A 24,194-nucleotide genomic window follows, 5' to 3' on the forward strand; every position below is an offset into this window, starting at 1 on the left:
TTTGACTCAGAGTTCAAACGAGCCCCGAATGGGACAGGCAAGAAGCAGTAGAGAATGAGAACTTGGCTGCCGAGAGAGGAGGGGGTGGAAAACAGATGACTTAGAAGGGACAGGCATGGGTCAACAGGGGGAGAAAACTTGCACAAATCCCCCCACAAAACTGTACACTCGTAGGACCCGGAGGACGCAAGGTGCTGTCAGTGGATGTTTGAATCCTTCTGAGTCCTCCCTTAAATGCTCCTCTGGCTTCGTCTTGCACACCTCCAGAGATAGAAGCCTCACTACCTTATGAGACCAACCCTTCCATCTTCCTGACTGGAAGATCTTCTTTGAATAGAGCTGCACCCCGTGTCTCTGCTCTGCCCTCTTTTTTTTTATCTAATTTTTAAAAAATGATGGGGCGCCTGGGTGGCGCAGTCGGTTAAGCGTCCGACTTCAGCCAGGTCACGATCTCGCGGTCCGGGAGTTCGAGCCCCGCGTCGGGCTCTGGGCTGATGGCTCAGAGCCTGGAGCCTGTTTCCGATTCTGTGTCTCCCTCTCTCTCTGCCCCTCCCCCATTCATGCTCTGTCTCTCTCTGTCCCAAAAATAAATAAATGTTGAAAAAAAAAATGTTTATTTATTTTTAAAAGAGAGAAAGAGCACGAGCAGAGGAGGCAGAGAGAGAGAGGGAGACAGAGAATCTGAAGCAGGCTCCAGGCTCTGAGCTGGCAGCACAGAGCCCGATGCGGAGCTCGAACTCACGAACTGAGATCATGATGTGAGCTGAAGTCGGACACTTAGCCAACTGTCTGCTCCGCCCTCTTGAGTTTTTCCCAGTCACTAGAAGAGTCCTGCAAGCCTGGAAAGGGTTAAAGTGATTTTATTTTTAAACGTGGACAGGGGAGCAGAGGCGTTTGGCAATGGGGAGCGTAGCCCTCGGTCCGGAAGCTGTACAGGATAGATAAGGGTGCTGGCTGCCACGGTGTCCTAGCGAAGCATCATGTGAACCTTGCGGTAAGGGTGGCCCACGCCCCGGCCTGAGGCCCAGTCGATGCCATACTTGTGAGCGGTGGCCTCAGAGGTTGCGTAACGCCTGTTGAGATTGGACCGGTAGCAGGATCCGTACCACCAGGCACCGTGGACAGTCACGGCACAGTTGCTCTTGCTTGTATCGTGGTCAGCATCGTAGGTGGTAAAGGGCTTCCCGTTGTGGAGGCTCAGGGAGTCTGCTGACAGGGGATGGAGGCACCTGGGAGCTGGGCACCATGCCTGGCACCCTTGAAGAGATGATCTCACAGGAGCCTCAGAGCCACCGTGAGGTGGACGTTATCAGGCCCCAGGAGGAAACAGCAGTACCAAGGAGCCAGAGTGTTCTCCCAAGGTCACTCGGCTAGTCACGGTGGTAGTGGGACTTGAACTCGGGACTGTGGCTCCAAGGCCACTTGCTCCTCCCTCTGCCTTGTCTCCCTCCCAGAATCCCCAGCTCCCATCAGCAGCCTGAACAGCTCTGCCTGGGGGAGCTGGGAGGGACTTCTCAATGCCCGGGCAAGGGGGATCCTGAGGCACGTCCCCACAACCACTTCCCTCTTTGAAGTCTCTCCTCAACAGTCACTGTTTCTCTGAAAAAAACCCAAAAAACAAAAAACCAAAAAACCAAACCTTCCCTGCTTCCTCTTCTGAAGCAGATAGGGCAGATGCTCAGCAGGGCCTCAGATGGCTCTCACATCCTCCCTCCCTGCCTCTTCACCCATTTTACAGGGGAGGAAACTGACAGGGGAGGAAACTGATAGGCAAGGAGCTTGCCCAAGGTCACACTGTTAGTAAATGAAAGAGCTGGATACAGACTCAGGACTGTTGGCCTCCAGAGCCCAATTTCTTCACTCCTGCCTGCACCATTCTGTCTCATGGGTGCCATTTCTCAGATGAGGAAACCAAGGCTCGCAGAGGGGAAGAAATTGCCCTGGGTCAGTGATGGAGGCCGTGGTCACACTGGGAGTGGATCCAGCCTCCCTCACCTTCTTTCCCTGCCCTGGGCCCCACCTCAGGTTCACTCACCTGCAGTGCCCTCCGAGAACTTGCCCAGCACCAGCTGGTAGTGATCTGCCTCCCCGAGGAGGCGGAAAGCCTCATAGCGGGCAAAGGTGTGGTTGCCAGTGAAGTCCTCCAACTCCACCCGCAGCTCCCAGGTACCTGGAGGGAAGATGAGGCACGGGTGGAGGAATCCTCAGATCCAGGGTGAGGATTCAGAGTGCCAGAGAAATGCCCCCCAAACTTCCTGGGACCTGCTGGGAATTTACCCTGAACAGTGAGCTGGTGCAAATTCTCATTCCCCAGTCAGAAGTCAGACTCCTGGCTCCCAAAACCTGCTTTGTAGGCAGACCAAGAGCGGAAGAAATCCATGGACCCATCCTGTCGCCTCTGGAACACCTAAGGAGGCAGAGAAGGCCAGCTCAGCAGCCATTACTCCAGGCCGGGCAGGTCATGAGGAGAAGCCGGGGGTGGGGGTGGGGGGTCCTGTGGCAGCGGAGAGTGGGTGAACTGTGAGGGGAGGGTGGACACCTGCCCCCTCTTTGGATTGGGGGCTTGTTAGTAACGTGTAAGTCCAAGTGACTTTTGTTTTTATTTTCTAAAGATTTTTATTTTTTTTAGGTTAATCTCTACACCCAATGGGGGTTCAAACTCACGACCCCAAGATCAAGAGCTGCACGCTCCAGGGGCGCCTGGGTGGCTCAGTCGGTTAAGCGGCCGACTTCAGCTCAGGTCATGATCTCGCACTCCGTGAGTTCGAGCCCCGCGTCGGGCTCTGTGCTGACAGCTCAGAGCCTGGAGCCTGTTTCAGATTCTGTGTCTCCCTCTCTCTGACCCTCCCCCGTTCATGCTCTGTCTCTCTCTGTCTCAAAAATAAATAAACGTTAAAAAAAAAAATTAAAAAAAAAAAAAAAGAAAAAAGAGCTGCACGCTCCACTGACTCAGCCAGCCTGGCGCCCCAATCTTTGCCTGTGAATAGTGATGAACTCGACATTCCCTTACTAACTTCTGACACTCAACCTCTTGCCAAAGCCTGACAAGTCCCAGGGAGACTGAAATGATTGGGAACATCTGCCCTGTCCTTAGAGGACGGTCAGTCGTGCTGGGATCAAATTTGATCAAGTCAGGTCAAAATAACCTCCTTAACTTACTATGGGAATCGAGATATCAGAGCAGAGAGGTCACCTCCAGAGGCCCAAGCTCGAGTCCTAGCCTTACCCTGATGCCCCTCGGTCCCCACTGCAGGCTAAGCTGTCCTTAGGCCCTGCAGTTTCCCTCCTCAATATCCTTCAGTCTAAGCACCTCCCCTTCCACTGTGGCCCGGGGCCCCTGAATTCCTCCTAACCTGTGTCCCTGCCTCCATCCTACCCCCACTGCCATGCACCTTCCATGGTGCAGCCTGAGTCTTTTCCCTAAAACGTAAGTCTGACCAGGTCCCTCCCCTGTTTACAACACTTTCATGGCTGCCTGATGCCTCCGGTGATCCTCAGTCATTCAATGCCCTCCACGAACTGGCCTTTGCAGAGGCCCTTAATCCGTCCTTGACCCACACCTGTAGACATTAGCTGGCCTCTTATCTGCTCCCAGCTCATTCACAAGGTCTCCTCAAACCGTCTTGTGTTCTCCTGCCTCCCTGTGTGTTTGTCTTTCCTTCTACTTGGAATGCACTTCAGTTCCGCATCTATCTAGAGAACTTCTATACAGCCTTCAAGGCCCCTTCAAATGGCATCTCCTTTGAGGAGCCTTCTCAGACTTCTTCAGGCCCTCTGGGAGCTCAGTAAGCATTGGTCCGTGAAGGACTCGAAGGAATGCTTTAGCTCCAGAGGGCTCTGGCTCCCCCTAGGGTCCAAGAGGAAGAAGTGCCCACTGGGCCTGGCCTCTGAGCCCCCGAGTCTCCCTGGCACTCACCAGCCAGCCGCCCTCTTTGGTGTCCATGTCACAAAAAACTGGGAGGGCTCTACCCTCGAGTAGGCATAGACGGTACCAGCCGCTCAACGTGGCACCCCGGCTCCGCAGCTCCTGGAAGTTTCTGGGGCCTGGGGAAGGAGAGATGGGCTGAGATGTGCTGCCACAGTATCTCCCAACCCTCGCCCTGCGGACAATGGAACAGGCCAAGTGTGGGACCCCAGGAACCCTCTCAATGGCTCCTGAAGAGGGACTCTACACAGGGAGTCTTTCCCCAGGGAAAGACAGAGTGTTGGATCTGAGGTCTGAGTACTCCCAAGGGAGGGCCCTCAAACCCAAGGGAGGGTGCCCAGGCCCCTTCCTAATCTTCCCCTCCTCTCCCAGCCTTCTACCCACCCCCTGCCCCCTGGGGGGCAATCATAGTGGATTGCTGAACCATGGCTAAGCAGAGACACCCCTCTCTAGTCCAGGGACAGAAGCAAAGAAAGCAGAGGAAGTCCATGGTCCCACACACTCCACCAGGCTCACCCTTGGGGCCCATCTTGCCAGGTGGTCCAGGTTGCCCTGAAATCCCAGAGACCAAGGTGCCTTAAGTCCCACCCCATGCCCAGGGCCAAAAGGCAATGAGTGACTTGGAGGCTGAAGTCAAATCCCAGCTGCAGTCCTTCCTGGCTCTGTGATCGTGGGCACACAGTTTATCATCTCTGAGCCTCACACCCCCCTCAGCAAACTGGGGATAGAACCAGCTACCTCCCAGAGTCAAACTTGGGATGCTGGGCATCCAGCCCACGGCCTGGCACGCGTTAGGTTCCTTGCCTCTTGGTCATGGCCTCTCAGCACAGACAGTAACCAGTAACCGCTGATCCCCAGCCTGCCCAGTTCACCCCGGGTCCCTGCCTTCTCCCCGGCATCTCTCACCTTGAGGGCCTGCAGCTCCTTTCTCTCTGGGACTTCCTGGGGCTCCAGGACAACTGGGCAGGAGGACCACTTTGCTGGCTTCCAGTCCCCTGGGGGAAGAAGCAGGGCCGGGTGGCCACAGGGTGGGCATGGGGGAACGGGTGTATCTCTTCCAGGCCCCTCTGCGGTTCTCTTTCCATCTCCCAGATTCTAGCTGTCAGGACCCTTGCCTCCAGAGCTGCACCATTTGCATCAATTTGCATACATTTACAGTCCAGAGCCCACGCTGCTCCTTGCAGCTCTGTGAGGTTGGGCGGGAGAAGGACCCCCAGGGAAGGAGTGAGGGCGGGTGGGTGGGGAGAGCATCTTAGGCTGCTACCTGGGCAGTTGGGGTGGTCCTGGCAGGCTTCCCAAGCAACCAAGCAAGAGGAGCAAAAGGGAGAGTGGGGTCCACAGTAGGCCCATCTTGCTGGTGCCCCAGAGGATACCAGTTTATAAGGGGGCCAAGCTGGTGGGAGAACATAGAACAAGACTTCCTCCCATTGTCCCTTCCAAGGGACACCCCCTCCTTCAAGTCGGAGCCAGCGGGAGGTGGAGGCATTTCTTCCCTCAGCCCCCGGGACAAGGATGGAGTCCAACTTTTGATCCTGGCCTCCAGGGCTCTGCAGCCGTCTCTCCAGACCTTTGGATTCACATAGGACTTTTCTGCCTTTGAACCTTTGCTCGTTCTGTGCCTTCCATCTGGAATGCCCTCCTCTCCATCTCTACTTGTGAAGCACCCCCTTCCCCCCCCCCCGTCTGGTGAAGATCCAGCCCTAACACCATCTCCTCCAGGAGTCCTTCCCTGGTCCTTGTCAAGTGTTAAGAATGACCATGGCTAGGGGGCACCTGGGTGGCTCAGTTGGTTAAGCGTCCCACTTTGGCTCAGGTCATGATCTCACCATTCGTGGGTTCGAGTCCCGCATCGGGCTGTTTGCTGACAGCTCAGAGCCTGGAGCCTGCTTCGGATCCTGTGTCTCCCTCTCTGTCTGCCCCTCCCCTGCTCACATTCTGTCTCTCAAAAATAAATAAACATTAAAAAAAAATTTTTGTAATGACCACGGCTACCATTTGTTGGGCACTTACTGCAATCCACAAGTCCTGCTGGGTGCTGTTTGTGCGTTGCCTCTGGTCCTTATACAGCCTGGCTCATAGTCATTATTGGCCCTGGGTTACATGCTTGGCACAAAGCAGGTGCTCAATAAATATTGGTTAAAGGAATGAATAAACAAGGAGAAAACGAGGCCCAGAGGCAGGACGTGGCTTGTGCACTGACACTTGTCTGCCTGGGCCCACAGAGATCTCGCCCAAGCACCCCGCCAGGGAGAGAGGCACTCTTGACAAAGGGACTTCATATCCACTCTCAAGCCTGTTGGGGAGCCCCTGGCAGGGCTTAGGAAGTAGTTACTAATATAGGCAGACCATTGAGTGGGCAGACTGTGCAGGGCAGGTCTGGAGGCTAGGAGGCCAGTGAGGGGGCAGTAGCCACAGTCCAGATGTGAGGACTGACGACTGAGCTGGAGAGGGACCTCAGGTGACAGGAAAGCAGAGAGAAGCCTCATTTGCTTGTTCGTTCACTCATCCATTCTTTCACTCACTCATTCATTCATCAAACCTTCCCTGAAAGCCTTCTCAAGCCCTCTCTTCTCAGTGCTTGTGGGAGCAGGGAGGGCTGGGGTACAAAGCGGGTGTCAGAAGGTGGAGGCCGAGCTTGCCAGACAGGATGGGTCCATGAGATGGCCTCTGAGATCCTGAAATTCCAATTCAAGGGATCTCTCCTCCCCACATTCTTCCACAGGTGTGCCAAGATTTGCAGACAAGCGTATTTATCATGTGCTATTTATAATTTAAAATTTTAAGTTTATTTTATTTATTTTGAGAGAGAGGATGAGTGGGGGGAGGGGCAGAGAGAGAGAGAGAGAGAGAGAGAGAGGGAGAGAGAGAGAATCCCAAGCAGGCTCCGCGTTGTCAGCAGGGAGCCCGACTCAGGGCTCAAACTCAGGAACCATGAGACCACGACCTGAGCCAAAACCGAGAGCTGGACGCTTGACCGACTGAGCCACCCAGGTTACCCCTGAAATGTGCTGTTAAGCATAATTATTTCTGGGGAGTGGGACCAGGGGGAAAGGGTTTCTCACTCTTTCTATAAAAAAAATCTGGGGGCGCCTGGGTGGCACAGTCGGTTAAGCGTCCGACTTCAGCCAGGTCACGATCTCGCAGTCCGTGAGTTCGAGCCCCGCGTCGGGCTCTGGGCTGATGGCTCAGAGCCTGGAGCCTGTTTCCGATTCTGTGTCTCCCTCTCTCTCTGCCCCTCCCCCGTTCATGCTCTGTCTCTCTCTGTCCCAAAAATAAATAAACGTTGGAAAAAAAATTTTTTTTTCTTAAATCTGTATCGTCCTTTTGTTCCTTACAGGCATTTTCTACTTTGGAAAAAGCAAACATCCAAAAGAAATTTCCTTAACTGATGGTAAAATCAGAAGGAGGTGGGGGCATTTCCTCCCTCAGTTCTGGAAAGGATGGGCATTATCCCTGCCAGCACTAAGTGCTGGGTGGAGAAGCCAAGGGAGGGCGATCCAGGCAGGAGAAACTTCGTGTATAAAGGCTTGGAGAAGAGAGAAAGCCAGACAGGCTGGGAGCAAGGAGTAGATCGAGTATTGAGAAAGGGGCGCTCAGGGGCGCCTGGGTGGCACAGTCGGTTAAGCGTCCGACTTCAGCCAGGTCACGATCTCGCGGTCCGTGAGTTCGAGACCCGCATCGGGCTCTGGGCTGATGGCTCAGGGCCTGGAGCCTGTTTCCGATTCTGTGTCTCCCTCTCTCTCTGCCCCTCCCCCGTTCATGCTCTGTCTCTCTCTGTCCCAAAAATAAATAAACGTTGAAAAAAAAAATTAAAAAAAAAAAAAAAGAAAGGGGCGCTCAAAGGGGAGGCTGATGTCGGAGACGGGGGCTTTGGTGGAAGTGTGAAAGGGGAGGGGCGAGGAGGTGACTGTTAGGCATGTCGATGGTGGCACGAGTGGGCAGGTGAGTGCTCTGTGAGGCCGAGGAGGAGCCAGAACTGCTGCGGGCCCCAGGGTCCCTCAGTGCCCTTCCAGCTGGAGTGCAGGGAGGCCGGGCCCAGGGGCAGGAAGTGGCACAAAGGCTGTGGGGTGATGGCGTGTGGAATGCGGATTGAGCTTGTGCATCCGCTCTGAATCTTCCCCAGAGCCCACGGAGATAGACACTGCTGTTACCCCACTTTACAGACGGGGAAGCACGGCCAGGGCTGGGATATAACTTCCTCCAGTTCACACAGAGCAGTCAGGCTCCACCTGCTGACCTCGCCACCATCACCCTCTATGGCCTCTCCACTCCACTTCCTGGGACAATCATGGGATGAAATCAGATAACACCGTCAGACTCTTAGCCACATGCCCTGTTTCCAGCAAGTGCCCCAGCAGCGGGAGATGTTATCAGTCAGGGAAGACTTCTGGGCAGGGGTGGGGTGAAGTGGGGTGGGAGAGAAGCGGAGGAGGTGGGCATGGGAGGGCAGGGGCTTTCCAAGAGGGCCTGAGTGAGGAAGGCCACGAGTACAGAAATGGCTGTTGAGTCCTAGGGGCATCTCCACCTTGGCATTGGGGCAGAGACCTAACTTTAGGAGCCGAGAGAGCCTGAAGATGCCTCTGTGGGGGAATTCTGAACTTCTGCTTATTCTGGAGTCAGAAAAACCTGGATTCAAATCCCAGCTCTCCCCTGTCCTACTGCATGATCTTGAGCAAGTGTTTCTACCTTTCTGAGCCTCCACAGACTCATCTATAAAGGGCGGGGGAAGAGGGTTAAACACGTATAACAAATGAAAATATTAAAAAAAAAATTTTTTTTTAATGTTTATTTTTGAGACTGAGAGAGACAGAGCATGAGCAGGGAGGGATAGAGAGAGACGGAGACACAGAATCTGAAGCAGGCTCCAGGCTCTGAGCTGTCAGCACAGAGCCCGATGCGGGGCTTGAACTCACGAGCAGCGAGATCATGACCCGAGTTGAAGTCACACGCTCAACTGACTGAGCCACCCAGGCACCCTTGAAAATGTTTTAAAAGGTGACAGTAACAGTCCAAGGTTGAATTCTCATTAAGGAGAGGACAACAGCTGTACCCCAACCCCAACAAACCCACACAGCCCAAGACACAGGATGTGAAGCACAGTGCTGGAAAGAATTCCTTTATTTGGGGGCAGTGCCAGGTGGGTGGGAAGAGGCAGGCACAGACCCCGTGCCAAGCAGGGGGCCCACAGGGATAATGGATAAGACGCGAGGTGGTTGAAGGATGCTCTCAGCTGCAGGTACCAGGCCCAGGACAGGAGGGGATGTCAGCTGCCAGGCACTGAGCCTGCTTAATGCCCACAGGGGCCAGAAATCGGTGGCCAAAGTTTTTCCCACCCCGGCACCTACAAGGGGGCCGAGAGGGCAGCCTCTTCATCCTCCTTCCCCTCAGTGTGGAATCCAGGCCTGAAGGGGGTCAGATTCTGCAGAGGCCAGACAGAGAGGGCACTCAGGGCAGTGGCCCTGCCTCAGCCGGGCTGAGGACCCCCACCCCCAGGAAGCAGGCAGTGGCTGGAAGAGCACACTTGAATGGAGGCTGCAGCAACCCACCCCACCACACACACACGGCACACGGGGGCCTCAGAGCAGCCCCCCTTCTTAGAGGAAACCCAAACCGCACACACATCCCAGGCTCCTGCCTGCGGCCCCAGAGCTGCAGAACGAAGGCTTGCCTGGGCTACGTCACCTACTGGTTCTCCTCTCTGCTGGCAGCATGAGGGACAAAGACAGATGGGCTCAGTCGGGCTCTCAGACACAGGGTCCAGGCTGAGTCCTGGCCCCAGCCAGCAAGGGGCAGAGAGAACCCCACATGTTGAGAAGCATGGCTCCCATGGGTGATGATGTGGGGAACACACTGCCCTGCCCTTAGTGCTGCCCCATTGAGAAGACAGTGCACTGGCACTTAAAGGGGACCTAAAGGGCAAGAGTCAGGTGGGGGAAGTGAGCTGAGACCCTACTGGCAGGCCAGGTACTCACAGTGTCTGGTAGGTGCTGTCCTTGGCCTTGAGGAAGCGCAAGACGAAGAAGGCCGCTGCCTGCAGGCTCAGCACGAGCACGACGCCCCCAATGAAGCTGGCCCCATCAAAGCCAGGGCCGTGGGCTTCAGGGACTGGGGGGCTCCCTGCAGGGTGCAGGTCATAGCAGGCCACTGTGGACCAGGATCCTAGCCCTACCCCAATAACCAGCACAGGTCGCCTGGAGGCCCCAGTCCTCAAAATGGGAGCCTTGAACAGCAGGCTCAGAAGTTCAGCCCAATCCTGTGGGCAGCTGGGAAGCGCCTACTGGGAGGGGCAGTGCCTGGGGCAGGGGAGGGTGAGGCCTTGGCTCCAGCCCTGGCTCTGCTCCCAGTTGCTCTGTGGCTTGATGTCTTTCACGTCCTCTCTGGGCCTCAGGATCACATGGTCCTGATAGCAATGAGCTCCGTTCCAGCCCCCCTATCCCACGCTGGCCCGGCAGGGTGAGGATAGACCCAGAAGTTAAGCGTCTAGAGCCCTTCAGCTGAGAGTTTCTTTTGGCCTCGGGTCTCAGGGTTCAAAGCCCAGATGCAGAGGATATAGTCCCTTTTCAGGACTCCTAAGTCCCCAGACCCTGGAGTCGCCCAACATCCGAGCCCTTAGAGAAGGAAGAAGGGGAGGCCCACACCCTACCAAGTGGGTCCATGGAGACTAGACCATGTATGTCAGAAGGAGAAGCTGGGTTCTGAGGGTGAGATCTGTCCAGTCACCTCACAGTTAAGACAGAGCCAGTCTCACAGCATCCCCTGACCCTTTCCCCTGTCCTGTCTTAGGGCCCACGGTTGCCAGGCTGTCTGGGTGGCTCCCAGCTGTGCCATGTTAGCCATCAACTCCCACCACGGATTCGATTTCAGGCCCTAGGCCAGGTGCCAGGGCAGGGCAGGACTGGTGGTGGAAGATCATTCTGGGGCACTGGAGAGGGGCCCAGCTAGGAGCTGGGTCCTCCTCCTGGAGGGTATAACTTGTGTAAGGGGGCCTGAGAATAGGAAGGGCAAAGGGGGTCCCAGCTACAAGCTCAGGGAGCCCCAGAGAAGGACACTGGGGGAGGAGGAGAGGGAAGAAATGAGCTGCCCAAGACCGATCTGGGGCTCAGCCGGAGGGAGCTGGGCCATCAATAATTCAGCCTCCAAGATCAAGTTTCTGGCTTTAATTAACCAAAAGCCTCTGCAGCCATCCCTACCAAGTCTGGTGACCTCCAGGCCCTGAGGGGCAGTGGGAACCAAGGGGCAGAGTTCTTGCTTCCGCTCTGCCAGGAACCTGCTTTGTGACCCTCTCTGGACCTGGGGGCTGCAGTGGGCAGGTAGTCACTGCGCTACATCTTGTTGGCAACCTGAGCCACACACCCTTCAGCACCAAGGGCAGGTTCTGAGAGTCAGCCCGAGCTCCCAGAACTGCTGGTGTTGGGGAGAAGGGATGGCAACCATCATTTCCCGATTGTTTCTATATGTCAGACATTGAACTAGGCGCCATACACCTGCTCATAAAATTCTCGCAGCAACTCTGTGAGGGATTACCCAACCCATTTTACAGATGTGGAGACTTCTTCTCAGCAGAAGTCACAGGGCTGAGGTCACAGAGCATTGTAGTGCCTGAGCCCGGCTCTGTCTTTGCTGGCAACTCTAGTCCTCCCACCTCTACCATTCTCCCAGGTAGCACCTACCTGTTGTGACTGTCTTTGGTTCATAGGTGGGGTGGTGGTGGGCAGCTGGAAAGACAAGGGAATCCATACGAAGCCAGCCCTCCCATTCTCTGGCCCCCACCAAGACCCCAGCCCAGGCTAACAGCCGAACTTCTGACTCAGATCAGGCTCCCTGGTCCGGGTCCGGGTCCACCTGACATACTTTCAAGCCTTAGTTCACACAGCTCTTCCACCAGAAGTGGCCTCTCTCCATCTCTACCTTTAAGGGTCATCTCTGATGCCACCCCCTCCAACAAGCCCTCCCTCCCCATTCCCTTCTGAACTTCTGATTCTGAAGTCCTGTGTTTTAAATTAGGCAAGATAACTCCTCCATCCCCTCTACACATCTGTCCTGGACCCTCTGGCTGTGCCAATTTTCAGATGGGAAAACAGGCCAGAAAGGGGAAGGGATTTCTCAGTGAGCTAAAGGCAGAAACGCAAGTGGACCCCACTTTGTGGTCAGTTTGCTCCCAGATACAGACGATATAGTCCCTTTTCAGGACTCCTAAGTCCCCAGAGCCTGGAGTCACTGGAGACCCTGGAAAGAGGCCGATTCCTTCCTGAAGGGCAGGCTCTAGCTTGGGGACACCGTAGTCTCCTCTCTCCAACTTAGGCCAGTGGGAGTCCTCTTACCTGGACACGACTCTGAGCGGTTGTAGACAGAGCAACCTTCCTTGACCACCTCAGCTCGGGCCACACAGTGTCCTGGTGGGAGAAGGTGTAAGGGCGGGATCTGGGGAGAGCGGCCAAGGCTCTGAGGTGCAGAACTGGGGGCACTTGACTTGGGGAGGGCCCAACTCCATACCTGGCTCCTCTGGCTGACACTGCTCCCACACGCAGCCAGAGAGGTTGTGTGCTTTGTGCCCCTCCACACAATGCTCACAGAGCTTGAACTGTTTGCAGGCCCCCGGGACAGCTGGCCAGATGTTCATGCGGAGCAGGGCTCCCCGCCCAAAGCCTCGAGCTCCTTTACCTGGGAGTGGGAGCAACTCCTTGAAACTGAGCTGCAGCCGCTTCCCCACTACCGTGGCTCTCCCCCGTTTGCACACATACACTCACCTGGATCCGCTAAGCCCCACTACACACCTGGAGTTTCCACAAACACATGGCTACACACACCCACAACCTCCCCCACATTCATCCAGAGTCCCCTTCCTTTGCATACACCTGGGGTTCCTTGATCCGTGTAGAACTGCTGCCCCCAGACACACCTGAAGCCTCTAATCCCCCAACCCCTGGAGCCTATTACATACTCCTAGCTCCACACAGGGCTAGAACCCCCTTCAACTACCCCTAGAGCCCCGAACTCGTCTGCAAAGTCCCCTCCTGCCCCCCACCCCCAGGCCAGACTGCTCCAGAAGAGGCGGCTGAATGAAGCGCACGCTCCCCCTGCCCCAGCCCGGGCTGGGCCCTCAACCAGATCCTGGTCCGCGTTACCAGCCACAGCGAGCTGGGCACACAGGAGGAGGCAGCAGCAGCCGCCACAGAGCGCGGCCCGTAAGGCGCGGGGTCCCGGCGCGGCCATGGGCGGGGCGGGGGTTGGGGGTCGGCGGAGAGCTGGTGTGATGCGTCCCTCCCGGACTCGGCTCCGCTGGGGTGTGGGGAGCGAGACCCAGGCAACCTGGGCGTGGCCAGGTGGGCGTGGTCATTTTGGGGCGGAGCCAGTGGCGCGGCCGGGGTGGGGCCAGGTCGTCGGGGGCGGGGCCAGGTAGGGGCGTGGTTGATGGGTGTGGCCTGGTGGAACTCGGTTGGGCGATCTGGGGCGGGGCTCGGACAAAAGGGGGCGGGATCCAACGCTAGCCTCACACCTGGTCCTGGGAGGCCCCACCAACGGCTTCACGAAAACTCTGCTCGGTAGAGAGTTATTAGCCCTACTTCACAGGTGAGGAAACTAAGGCTCAGAAAAGGTGAGTGGGTAGGCGGAGGTCACAGTGGCAAAATCTGGATTCCACGCGAGGTTACATCCTCGCAGGCCGGGCCTTGTCGAGTGAACCCCACCAACCAGGCTCCACGACTGGGGGACTGGCTTCAGCGGGCCCCTAGGCTCTGGCTGCCCGCCTTGCTTCACCCCTTGCGTCGTACTCTCTTCTGCCCCTCAGCCTCCCACGTCTGCCTCCAACCCACCACACTCTCTGGTCTCATTATTAGTAGGACAGTTGGGACTTTACACAGCCTCCCCTTCAGCCTCAATTCCTGCCCTGGCACCGGCCTCTTCTGGTTCTTTCCCCTCTGCGGCTACTTCTCAGGTTCCTCGGAGGGCACCTCCTCTCTCTCTTTCCCCCCTCCTCTTTCACGTCCACTCTCCTGCCCCTTCTCTGCTGCTCCTCCTTTTCCTCTTTCCCCCTCTTCTTCCCCGGTGGCCCGGTTCCTTCCTGAGCCCTCATCCACCTCTCCTGGGGCCATTTTGGCCATTCCTCTGCCATTAGTTCCCATCTGAAAGCCATCAGGTCTCATAGCGCCATCTCCAGCCCCCTCCCCAGCTGCCACCTGTAACATACATACTTCACACTTTTGACCTCTTAGCAGAATATACATTCCACTAAGAGCTTTTACCTGCAGCTTCTCATCTAATGTCCACAACTGCCCTCTAGGCATGGGTTTTGTTATCCCCAATCTGTGGGCTTTGGAGGTAAAATCAGGGGCACCTGGCTGGCTCAGGCAGAAGAGCACGCGGCTCTTGATCTCGGGGTCGTGAGTTCAAGCCCCACGATGGGTGTAGCGATTACTAAAAATAAGCAAATAAACTAAAAAAAGTAAAAATCACCTGCTCAGGGGCACATAGTTGCAAAGGGGGGGGGGGGCAGGATGTAAGCCCAGGATCCAGTGGGTCCATCTGCTTCATGGACACCTCCACCTGAGTATGCCTCAGGTCTCTGAAACTGCCCTCTTTCTCTTCCCCACTCAGGGAAGCTCCTGAATGGAAACCAAGATCTCGTCTCCATCCCCTCTCTCTGTCTCAGCCATATCAGCTCTTTCCCTCTTCAGAGACTTCGTACTGGTGTGCCTTCTCTTTGAAACTCTTCTTTTCTCTCCTCAGTGACTTGTTCCATGACCTCCCTGCTTCAAAGAGGGCCCCTGGTTATTCTCCATGCTACTTCCTTTTTCCTTCAGAATATGTATCATATGTATAACGAATTACTCTTTTGTTTCCCAGGCTATAATGCCTATGAAGGGAGAAACCCTGTTTATCTTCTTCTGTAGTTAACTCCCTATACACTTAAGGGCTAAGTAGGTGTTTATTTGGGGGGGGGGTTCTTTTTTTTCTTTAATATGAAATTTATTGTCAAATTGGTTTCCATACATCAGCCAGTGCTCATCCCAACAAAGTATGTGTTTATTAAGTAACCATATTGTATCGTGTTGTGACTGTGTACATGTTAGTCTGTCCTTCTGGTCTGTGAGACCCTCAAGGACCCCCTAGTTAATATCATGTTAAGTGTCTACTTATAGATTGTGCATCTTTCCCCCATCAGAATGGAAGCTCTGTGAAGAAGCCAAGAATTTTTGTTCATTGCTGTATCCCCTGGGCCTAGAACCATGCCTGGAAAATAGCACAATGCTCAATAACTGTTTATTGCATGTTGAAAATGCAGGGATGTAGGGGTGCCGGTTTGGCTCAGGTGGTAGAGGATGTGTTGATCTCAGTGTTGTGAGTTTGAGCCCCATGTGTGGCATGGAGTTTACTTACAAAATAATTTTTTTTTTTTTTTTACAGAGAGAGAAATAAAATGCAGGGATGTGGCCAGATCATCTCTCTGTCCACAGCACCCACTCGAAGCCCAGGGAATTTTCAGTGAATACTGGCTGAATGAACAAATGGGTCTGTGCTAAGAATGTGTGCGCTGATGATGCCCAGATTCTTGGAGCTTAGACACGGAGCTTGTGTGAATATTATCTGTGCCTCGGACACACACCCACCACCAATGAGAGCCTAGGCCCATGGGATTCCCCTGATTGGAGAGAGAATGGTAAAGGAAGAAGTCTTACCTGGAGGCGAGCGCTCACGGCCATCTGGTGGTCACCTGGGGGAACTGCAGGTATTGTCAGCCCTGGTTAAATTTCACTCCCCGCTGCTTCAGGGGAGACGGTGATGTTTAGGATAGAATGGAAGGCACAGTGGATTTGGCTACGCATACACTGGCTTCAGATCCCAGCTCTGCCATCTACTCTGTGATTTGGGGCAAGTCCTTCAGCTTCTTTAGACTTCAACTGTGAAATGGGGATGCAGGGTTGGTGTAAGCCCTTGGATCTAGTCTGGCACCTGGTAGCTGGGAAGGACTGGACAGGGTATCAGCGGTGGGAAGCAAGCAAGGAGGTATGGCAGAGGGCATAAGGAGGAAAGAAGAGGAGGGGCCGCACGGTAGCCCTTTAGAGAAGAGAGACCCAGTTGGCAGTGTTGGCCTCCATCGTCCCATTGATATAGGGCAGTTTGGAGCGTGGAGAGAGTGCCCATGTGAAAATCCATAACTTTGCTTGAGTCTCTGGGGCTTCTCATGACTAGAAATATCATTGCCCTCTTCTCCTTCCTGGCTGCCTGAGGACCAACTTCCATCTTGAACGACACTGTAACTCTATGGATCAGGGCGTTCTAACCAACCAACTACTTCAGTGGAAGCATGGTCACTGATGTTCTTTGCCCTGAGAAGGCAACAGTACCTAAGACAAACTTTGAGAAAAACTAGCCAAAATGTACAAGACCACACCAGCTGTCATCTTTATATTTTGAGTCAGAACCCACTTTGGTGGTGGCACAACTGGCTTGGGCCTGATTTACAATTCCTTGGATTATGCAAAGAAAAATGAACCCAAAGAGAGCCTTGCAGAACGTGGGCCGCATGAGAAGAAAAAGACCTCAAGAAAACAGCAAATAGCACAGGAGAACAGAATGAAGAAAGTCAGGTCTCCACACAGGCCAATGTTGGTGTAGACAAACAGAAGAAGTAAAGATTCTGCCATGACTATCTGTGGTGATTGTGCAAACTTTTCATGAGAGGATTAATAAGCTATGAACATTTTTTTTTTCAACGTTTTGATTTATTTTTGGGACAGAGAGAGAGCATGAATGGGGGAGGGGCAGAGAGAGAGGGAGACACAGAATCGGAAACAGGCTCCAGGCTCTGAGCCATCAGCCCAGAGCCCGACGCGGGGCTCGAACTCACGGACCGCGAGATGGTGACCTGGTTGAAGTCGGATGCTTAACCGACTGCGCCACCCACGCGCCCCTTTTTTTGTTTTTTTTTTTAAATGTTTATCTTGAGCGAGCGCATGCACAAGTTGGGGAGGGGCAGGGAGGGAGGGGAGACAGAATCTGAGGCAGGTCCCACACTGTCAGTGCACAGCCTGATGTGGGTGGGGCTCGAACCCACAAAACGTGAGATCGTGACCTGAGCCGAAATCAAGAGTTGGATGCTTAACCGACTGAGCCACCTAGGCACCTCTACTTATTGAGAGAGAGAGAGAGAGAATGCGTTCACGCAAGCAGAGAGAAAGAGGGAGAGAGAGAATCCCAAGCAGGCTCTGCAATGTCAGCGCAGAGCCCAAAGCTCCATCTCATGAATCCATGAGATCATGACCTGAATCGAAATCAAGAGTTGGAAGCATAACTGACTGAGGTACCCAGCCGCCCCGTCTTTTTTTAATGTTTATTTATGAAAAAAAAATTTAATAAAGAACCATAACTGCTACTGAGAATGACAGAAGACAGTCCCTCATGCCACTCTTTCCTGCCTACCTCCCAGCCATCTTTACGCATCCCTGAGACCAGCTGGGTGGTTGTTGGGACCCAGCTCTGATGGGGGAGAGAGCAGATACCTGAGGTCTGGGGGACTGATGGCCCTGTATTCTCTCTCTATGGCGACCCCACTCTCTTGACAGTGTGCCTATCATTATTCTCCTCTCTCTCTAGATGCTGCTTTTTACTTTAACCATCCAATCAACAAGTGTTTGTTGAACGCCTACTATATAGCCAGGTTCTGTTCTCAGCCCAGAACAGAACAAAGTCTCTACCTTCATGAAGCTTACATTCTGATGGGGCTGACCCGTAGTAAAAAAGAAGCTACGTGAATAAACAGATAATGTAAGGAGTGGTTAGTGCTCTGAAAAATAAGAAATCAAGGAAAGTGGGGGAGAGAGTGATGGGGGGAGGGGTAATCGAGGACAGATGTCAGGGAAGCCTGCTTCAGAAGTGACTTGAAGGTAAAGTCCTGAAGGAAGTGAAGGGGTTCTAGGGAGAGGGAGGAAATTGGCAAGGACACACTCATCCACAGCCTGTGCCCTCAGCGGCTATGTTCCCTGGGGCTTTTTTCCTCACTCTCCGCTCCCTCCCCTGCGTGGTATCATCTACCCCTCGAACCTCAATTATTACCTGCACATCTGTGCCTCCCAGGCATCCTCCTCCTGCCAGGTATACAATTGGCAGCCCACACAGCCAGTGCTGATATGGCACCAGGCCCTCCCAACAATCCTGAGGTAGACACTAACATTATCCTCATCTCACAGATGACAAAACAGGCACAATGGGCCTAGGAAGCTCACCCAAAGTCACACAGGAAATGGAGGAATTGGGATTTGACCATCTCCACCCCCAACTCGCTACACCCAACCTGAACCGCCTCATCTTCCCCAGCTCCTACCGTCTCCTCTTCCCTCTACCCTGCCACTGGCCTGTCACCCCCTCCCCCAACAACTACAGGGGTGTCGTGTTGAGGGAAGAAGTTGGTGGGGCCTGGGATCTGAGCCCCTCTCGATTCCTTAACCCCTAACCTGATCCCTGCCCTCCACCCCCACCCCACAGGCCCGGATGGTTGCGCTGAGGACCAAAGCTAGAGACAGAGGAAGGAGAAGCGGCCAGTTCCTCTCCCCCTGAGCACATCTGGCACATCTGGAAAAGTCAGCTGGGGGGAGTGTATGTCTCTGGGACAAAGGACAGGCAGGCAGGGGCGGGGAAGACGGAGCCCCTTCTCTATAACCCCCACCCTGCCAGGATGCCTAAGGTGGGAGGTCAAGCGGGGCCTGCTCAGGGGACTGAGCTGCCAGGTTTTCTGCTTCCAAGTTCTTCCCGGCTCCCCTTCTCCTGCTGCTTCGGGGAAGTGCCCCCCCACCCCCCACCCCTGCTGGCTTTCCAGATCCCTGAATAAATAATTCAGGGTTTGAAATCTTGCCAGGCCCACCTCTCCCGTGCTGGGAGGGCGCTATTGGACTGACATGAGTGACGTCACCCAACTCCTTATCCCAGCCCCAGCATCACGAGGACCTGCCCTGACAGCAACTCACTTGCCTGGTCACTGTCCGCCTAGACCGCGTACCCTGTCCCTCTCACCCTGGGGCTCATTCACCACAGTCACCTGGTATCTTCATTCCAGGACCTTACAACCCTCTTGTCGTTGTTTTGTCACCTCAGTACCTCAACACTTGTGACAGGGTCATGGTGACCCCAAGTCCTATCATCTGGACACTCCGTCTTCCTTTCCCTCACCACCGCCTCTGACACCCTGGGATCCCTGAGCCCCATCATGTCAGTCACCTGACCCTACTCTGGTTGCCCTGGGGGCTTCCCTTTCTATGGCACCGTGGCCCCATGGCCTCCATCCCCAAGATCCTGTCACCATGCTCATACTGTCACTGCCACCCACTTCCCTGCTCACTCGCGCTGCTGTCACCATCACCTCAGGGCCCCATCATCTTGGCAACACCCCCCCCCCCCCACCGTCATCCTCGCCGAGGACGCCCATTCAGCCTCATCCCTCGGTCTCCGTCACCCGAATCCCGTCCGTCTCTACCACCTGAGGGTCCCATCACCCCACAGCCTTTCCGGGGCCCCTTTCTGCTCTTCCTACATATTCCCCGGAGCCTCCCTGCGACTGCTCCGAGGCTCTCCCACCAGCGCCCCCCGAAACCCCGGCCCGCAGAGGGCGCCGCGTCAAGGACAGCGCGGGCCGATTGGGGAGGGGGGCGGGGCCGCGGCCACGGTCGCTTTTTATGAATGGGGGAGCGGGCGGTGCGAGGCCTCATTACTATGCCGCGCGACGCGCGCTGCGCCCCAGCGCGACGCACCCATTGGCCGGCCGGGCCACTTACGTCACCGAACCGGTGGCCGGGGGCGGGTCGGGGCGGGGTGACTCACGCCGCTTCTCCCGCGGCCGCGGGGGCTTCTCCGGGTCCGCGCACACCCTGCGCCGCCCGGACCCGAGCAGAGCTTCCCCGCGGCCGGGCCACGCCGAGTCCCGAGAGGTGAGTAGGGGGCCCCGCGCGGGCACCAGGCGTCCGGAAGGGCACGCAGGATGCTGGGGCACTGGGTCCGCGGACAGGCTCCCAGCGGCTGGCCGAGGTCGGAGGTCGAGACCCGGAGCCCAGAATCTGGGGTAGCAGGCGGGGACCCAGTGTCCGGGTGCTGAGAGCCGTCAGCTGGGTGACCCCGCGCGGGGTGCGCACTCCTCCAAGGCCCCGAGGCCCTTGAAGGGACTGATGGTCCTATGAGATTGGGCCGGTGGGACCGGCAGGAGGCATCTGGGGCAGGCACCCAGGCGTCCGAGCAGGAGGAGGTGCCTGACTTAGGGATCCAGACTTACGGACAGGATGTGGAGTCAGGTCCAATATCCAGGTGTCCGGGCAGAAGGAGGGGTCTGACTCAGGGATCCAGGCCTCCAGCAGAGGGTGTCTGTTCCAAAGATCCTGAGATTCAGGAAGAAATAGAGGTCTGGCGGGGACAGAAGTCTGGGCCGGTGTATGTCCGAGGTGGGGCTGAGTTCCTAGGTGGTGATACCCCAGGAGTGGAGAGTGGGGGCTGGCAGGAGCTTCACGGCGCATTCCCTGGGGGCGGAGCCTGGGACTGGCAGTCCAGAGAATCGTGAGGGGTCTGGTGAGCCTCAGAAACTGAGCGTCATCCTGATCCGGAGGAAGTAGAGCTCCCCTCAGTCTAGAGATGTTTCCCTTCCCCAGTCCTGGGCCTACCTCGCATCTTCTGGATCCTATGGGCCCCCATCCACTAATGGTAGTCCTTCATCTGGTTCTTCTCTGGTCGCACACGTGGGAGAAAGAGGCCTGCAGGACCCAGGGGTTTGGAAGGGAGAGTGAAAAGACCCAGGCCTGGGGTCTGCTGGAGACCTGCTGGCCTGGGGGTGTGTATGTGGGGGAGACAAAGGTATCCTGGAAGGAGCCCTGGGGCATGACTGGGGGACAAGGCACTGGGACCCAGCCAGGTATTCTGAGATACTCTTAACAATGTATCCTGAGTGGCACCTCATCCCCTCCAGACCCCTTCACCCAGCACCCAGTCCAGCCAACTTCTCACAGGGCCTTTCTCCTACAGGTACCATGATGTGGGGTGCAGGCAGCCCCCTGGCCTGGCTCTCTGCTGGCTCAGGAAACGTGAATGTGAGCAGCGTGGGCTCAGCAGAGGGGCCCACAGGCCCAGGCGCACCGCTACCCTCACCCAAGGCCTGGGATGTGGTGCTGTGCATCTCAGGCACCCTGGTGTCCTGTGAGAACGCGCTGGTGGTGGCCATCATTGTGGGCACTCCCACCTTCCGCGCCCCCATGTTCCTGCTGGTGGGCAGCCTGGCCGTGGCCGACCTGCTGGCAGGCCTGGGCCTGGTCCTGCACTTTGCTGCTGTGTTCTGCATTGGCTCGGCGGAGATGAGCCTGGTGCTGGTTGGCGTGCTGGCGATGGCCTTCACCGCCAGTGTCGGCGGCCTACTCGCCATCACCGTCGATCGCTACCTTTCTCTGTACAATGCCCTCACCTACTATTCAGAGACAACGGTGACTCGGACTTATGTGATGCTGGCCCTAGTGTGGGGGGGCGCCCTGGGTCTGGGGCTGCTGCCTGTGCTGGCCTGGAACTGTCTGGATGCCCAGGCCACCTGTGGCGTGGTATATCCACTCTCCAAGAACCATCTGGTGGTCCTGGCCATTGCCTTCTTCATGGTGTTTGGCATCATGTTGCAGCTCTATGCCCAGATCTGCCGCATCGTCTGCCGCCATGCCCAGCAGATTGCCCTCCAGCGGCATCTGCTGCCCGCCTCCCACTACGTGGCCACCCGAAAAGGCATCGCCACACTGGCCGTGGTGCTTGGCGCCTTTGCTGCCTGTTGGCTGCCCTTCACTGTCTACTGCCTGCTGGGCGATGCCCATTCCCCACCCCTCTACACCTATCTCACCCTGCTCCCTGCGACCTATAACTCCATGATCAACCCCATCATCTACGCCTTCCGCAACCAGGACGTGCAGAAGGTGCTGTGGGCCATCTGCTGCTGTTGTTCCTCTTCCAAGATCCCCTTCCGATCCCGTTCCCCCAGTGATGTCTAGTCATATCTTGGTGACCCTTCAGCCCTGATCACTACAGAATTCCAGAATGTTAGGTCCTCCAGGGCTTTGTTCCAACCCCCCCACCCCACCCCACCCCCAGCTCCACACCCCGAAGACCCAGCTGGTTCTGGAGTTCTAGGACATTGGGTGTTTCACAGGATTCTGTTCAGATCCCTACAGGGCCCAGCTGGCTCCATGGTTCTCGAATGTTCAGGTGGCCAGGGTTCCACTCAGAAACAGCCCAGCTGGCTTGGAGTTCCAGGATGCTGCTGGGGGTTTTACAGTGCCACTCCAAGTCCCTGATCTTCCCCCTCCCTTGACCTTAATCATGTCACTTTACTTTTGAATTTCTGAGCTAAAGAGTCAGAGAGGTTAGTCACTCAGTTGCCTAGATAGGAGAAAGAAAGATGTATCTCTATATATGTGCACATACAAAAAGAGTATCTATTTATAATTTATTTATTTACTTATTTATTTATGAATTTATTTATGGGTGGTAAGGGGAAAACAAGAGACCTACACCTTGAAATCCAGGCCATACCAGGGTATCCCCAGTCCCCAGACCCCCATTGCTGACCTCAGTTCCTAGAGGGGGAAAAGGGAGAAAGAGAAACCACGTATTTTGTTATTATTTTTGCTTATTTTTTATCAAAGAGATCATAGAAACCAGAGCCTTCTCCCCAGGCCCGCCCCTCTCGGGTTTGCTGGGAGAACACACCAGCCTCTGGTTTTTTATTTTTTTAAGAAGCCATCACCTGAGCAACCGAGAATTCCTCTGCGCTGGGGGCCGGCTGCCCTCTGGTGGCCGTTTGGGGGAAACTGCAGCCCGGCCAGGCTGCCCGGACCGGACCGCGCGACCCCACCTCCACTCCAGCCTGGCGTCCAGCGCCACAGCCAGGACCTGGGGGCCAAGCCCCACCCTGCGGTGCCCTAGAGGAGGCAGGGTGTGAGCCAACACCTGATTCCTCTGCCAACCGGGGTATGGCCTCCAGTGCTTCCCTAATGCCATCCCTGACCCATCCCTCAATAAAGAATGATTTTGTGATAAATGTTTCTGTCTGTATGTGTGAAGAGGGTGGAGTGGGGCTGATGTGGGGTGAGCCCCGAATGGGAGGGTTAGGCCAAGCCTGGGAGCCTGTTGAGGGATCTGGGGAGCTGGAGACCCAGAGTGGCGTATGGCTCTCAGGTGACATCCCCACCCCTTTAGAGGATCTGATGGGCCCCACTCCTCTGCTCAGACCAGGGCATTGCCAAGCAAGGACCCCCATCTTATCCTGGGGACGGGAACCAGGGTGCTAGACCCTTCCTGGGTTGAGGATGCCCAGGTTAGCTTTTGTTTGGAGCTTTAGCATGAAGTAGATGCTCAAAGCATGTCCATTTCCTTAATAACAGCTCCGAATTGTGGGTGTTTACGGTGTGCTAGGCACGGTGCCAGCACACTACATATGTTACCACATTTACGCCAAACAAGCATCCCGTGGCACAGGTAATCCCTTCTCCATTTTACAGATGAGAAAACCGAGGCTGAGGGAGGGCTGCTGACTGGCCCAAGGGAACATCCATTTCCACAATCTGTGTGCTCTATTGGCCAACAGCCTCTCATCTCCTTCCTTCCCGAGCCTGGTTTGTATTGGGGTTCATTCTTGGGGCCAGAGGCCACATTTGGGAGGAGGTTGGATGGAATACGGTCATTCTGGAGCTGAAAGAGCTTCTTTCCTATCCAAAGGAGAGTGATGGTAAATGTGCGCATGTACCCTTGTGTGCATTTGACGACCTAAGTGTGCAGGACCCTGAGCGTGGGTGTTTGGGAACCAGAAAGAGTATGTTCACCAGGCAAGGGCAGGAGCAGGTTTTTGGGAGTGTGGCTAAAGAGGAAGCTCTTGACTGGTGAAGCTTCTCAGCCTCCCAGGCCTCACAGGTAGGCAAAGCCTAGAGATGGGACCCTTGGAGCACACCCCTCCATTGTACAGATGGGGAGACTGAGGCCTGGAGAAGAACAACCACTTGCTCAAACCCACACAGCTGCTCCAGGCTAGGACTCAGGTCTTTCTCCATTTCTCTGGCCAGAGCTCTCCCGCCAAGTAGTCAAGGCTCCTTCCCCATAGTGGCCACAGGACTCCAAGGGGAGTGGACATGCCAACAGGGGCTGGGTCAGAGCTGGTGGAGGGCAGACCCAGCTCCAGTGCAAATACAAAGCAGGGAGGTCCCGTCAGGTCAGGTGGAGTCTTTCCTTCCCCACCTTCCTGGAAGGTCCCTGGAAAAAGACCCCCACTGAG

The 24,194-nt window shown here is 55.6% G+C and overlaps 3 protein-coding genes across 7 annotated transcripts; 1 reads left to right on the top strand and 2 right to left on the bottom strand.

Annotated features, from left to right (window-relative positions):
* Positions 1-844: 844 nt before the first annotated feature.
* Positions 845-5,275, bottom strand: FCN3 (ficolin 3). Its single transcript, XM_045482400.1, is given in 8 exon segments — positions 845-1,209; positions 2,036-2,170; positions 2,278-2,407; positions 3,917-4,044; positions 4,433-4,477; positions 4,832-4,926; positions 5,189-5,211; positions 5,213-5,275. Coding segments are annotated over 8 exon segments (861 nt in total). The 3' UTR covers positions 845-967.
* Positions 5,276-9,015: 3,740 nt separating this feature from the next.
* On the bottom strand, positions 9,016-14,829 carry CD164L2 (CD164 molecule like 2). 5 transcript variants are annotated; one of them, XM_045476262.1, is made up of 7 exons: positions 13,051-13,156; positions 12,673-12,699; positions 12,419-12,586; positions 12,247-12,318; positions 11,596-11,640; positions 9,898-10,090; positions 9,016-9,344 (listed from the first exon to the last, which is right to left on the bottom strand). In XM_045476262.1, the coding sequence occupies exons 3-7, from the start codon at positions 12,543-12,545 to the stop codon at positions 9,338-9,340; spliced, it is 444 nt and encodes a 147-aa protein (XP_045332218.1). In that variant the 5' UTR covers positions 12,546-12,586; positions 12,673-12,699; positions 13,051-13,156; the 3' UTR covers positions 9,016-9,337. The 5 variants fall into 5 exon arrangements, with proteins under 5 accessions (XP_045332218.1, XP_045332220.1, XP_045332216.1 ...); XM_045476264.1 differs by lacking the exons at positions 12,673-12,699; positions 13,051-13,156 and adding an exon at positions 14,378-14,829; XM_045476260.1 differs by lacking the exon at positions 12,673-12,699 and having other exon boundaries at positions 9,898-10,042; positions 13,051-13,221.
* Positions 14,830-19,732: 4,903 nt separating this feature from the next.
* Positions 19,733-22,967, top strand: GPR3 (G protein-coupled receptor 3). The gene is made up of 2 exons (XM_045476258.1): positions 19,733-19,842; positions 20,921-22,967. Exon 2 carries the CDS (start codon positions 20,926-20,928, stop codon positions 21,916-21,918), a length of 993 nt encoding a protein of 330 aa, XP_045332214.1. The 5' UTR covers positions 19,733-19,842; positions 20,921-20,925; the 3' UTR covers positions 21,919-22,967.
* The last annotated feature ends 1,227 nt before the right edge of the window (positions 22,968-24,194 follow it).

This window comes from Leopardus geoffroyi, chromosome C1 (genome assembly GCF_018350155.1).
Source record: "Leopardus geoffroyi isolate Oge1 chromosome C1, O.geoffroyi_Oge1_pat1.0, whole genome shotgun sequence".
Taxonomy (NCBI): domain Eukaryota; kingdom Metazoa; phylum Chordata; class Mammalia; order Carnivora; family Felidae; genus Leopardus; species Leopardus geoffroyi.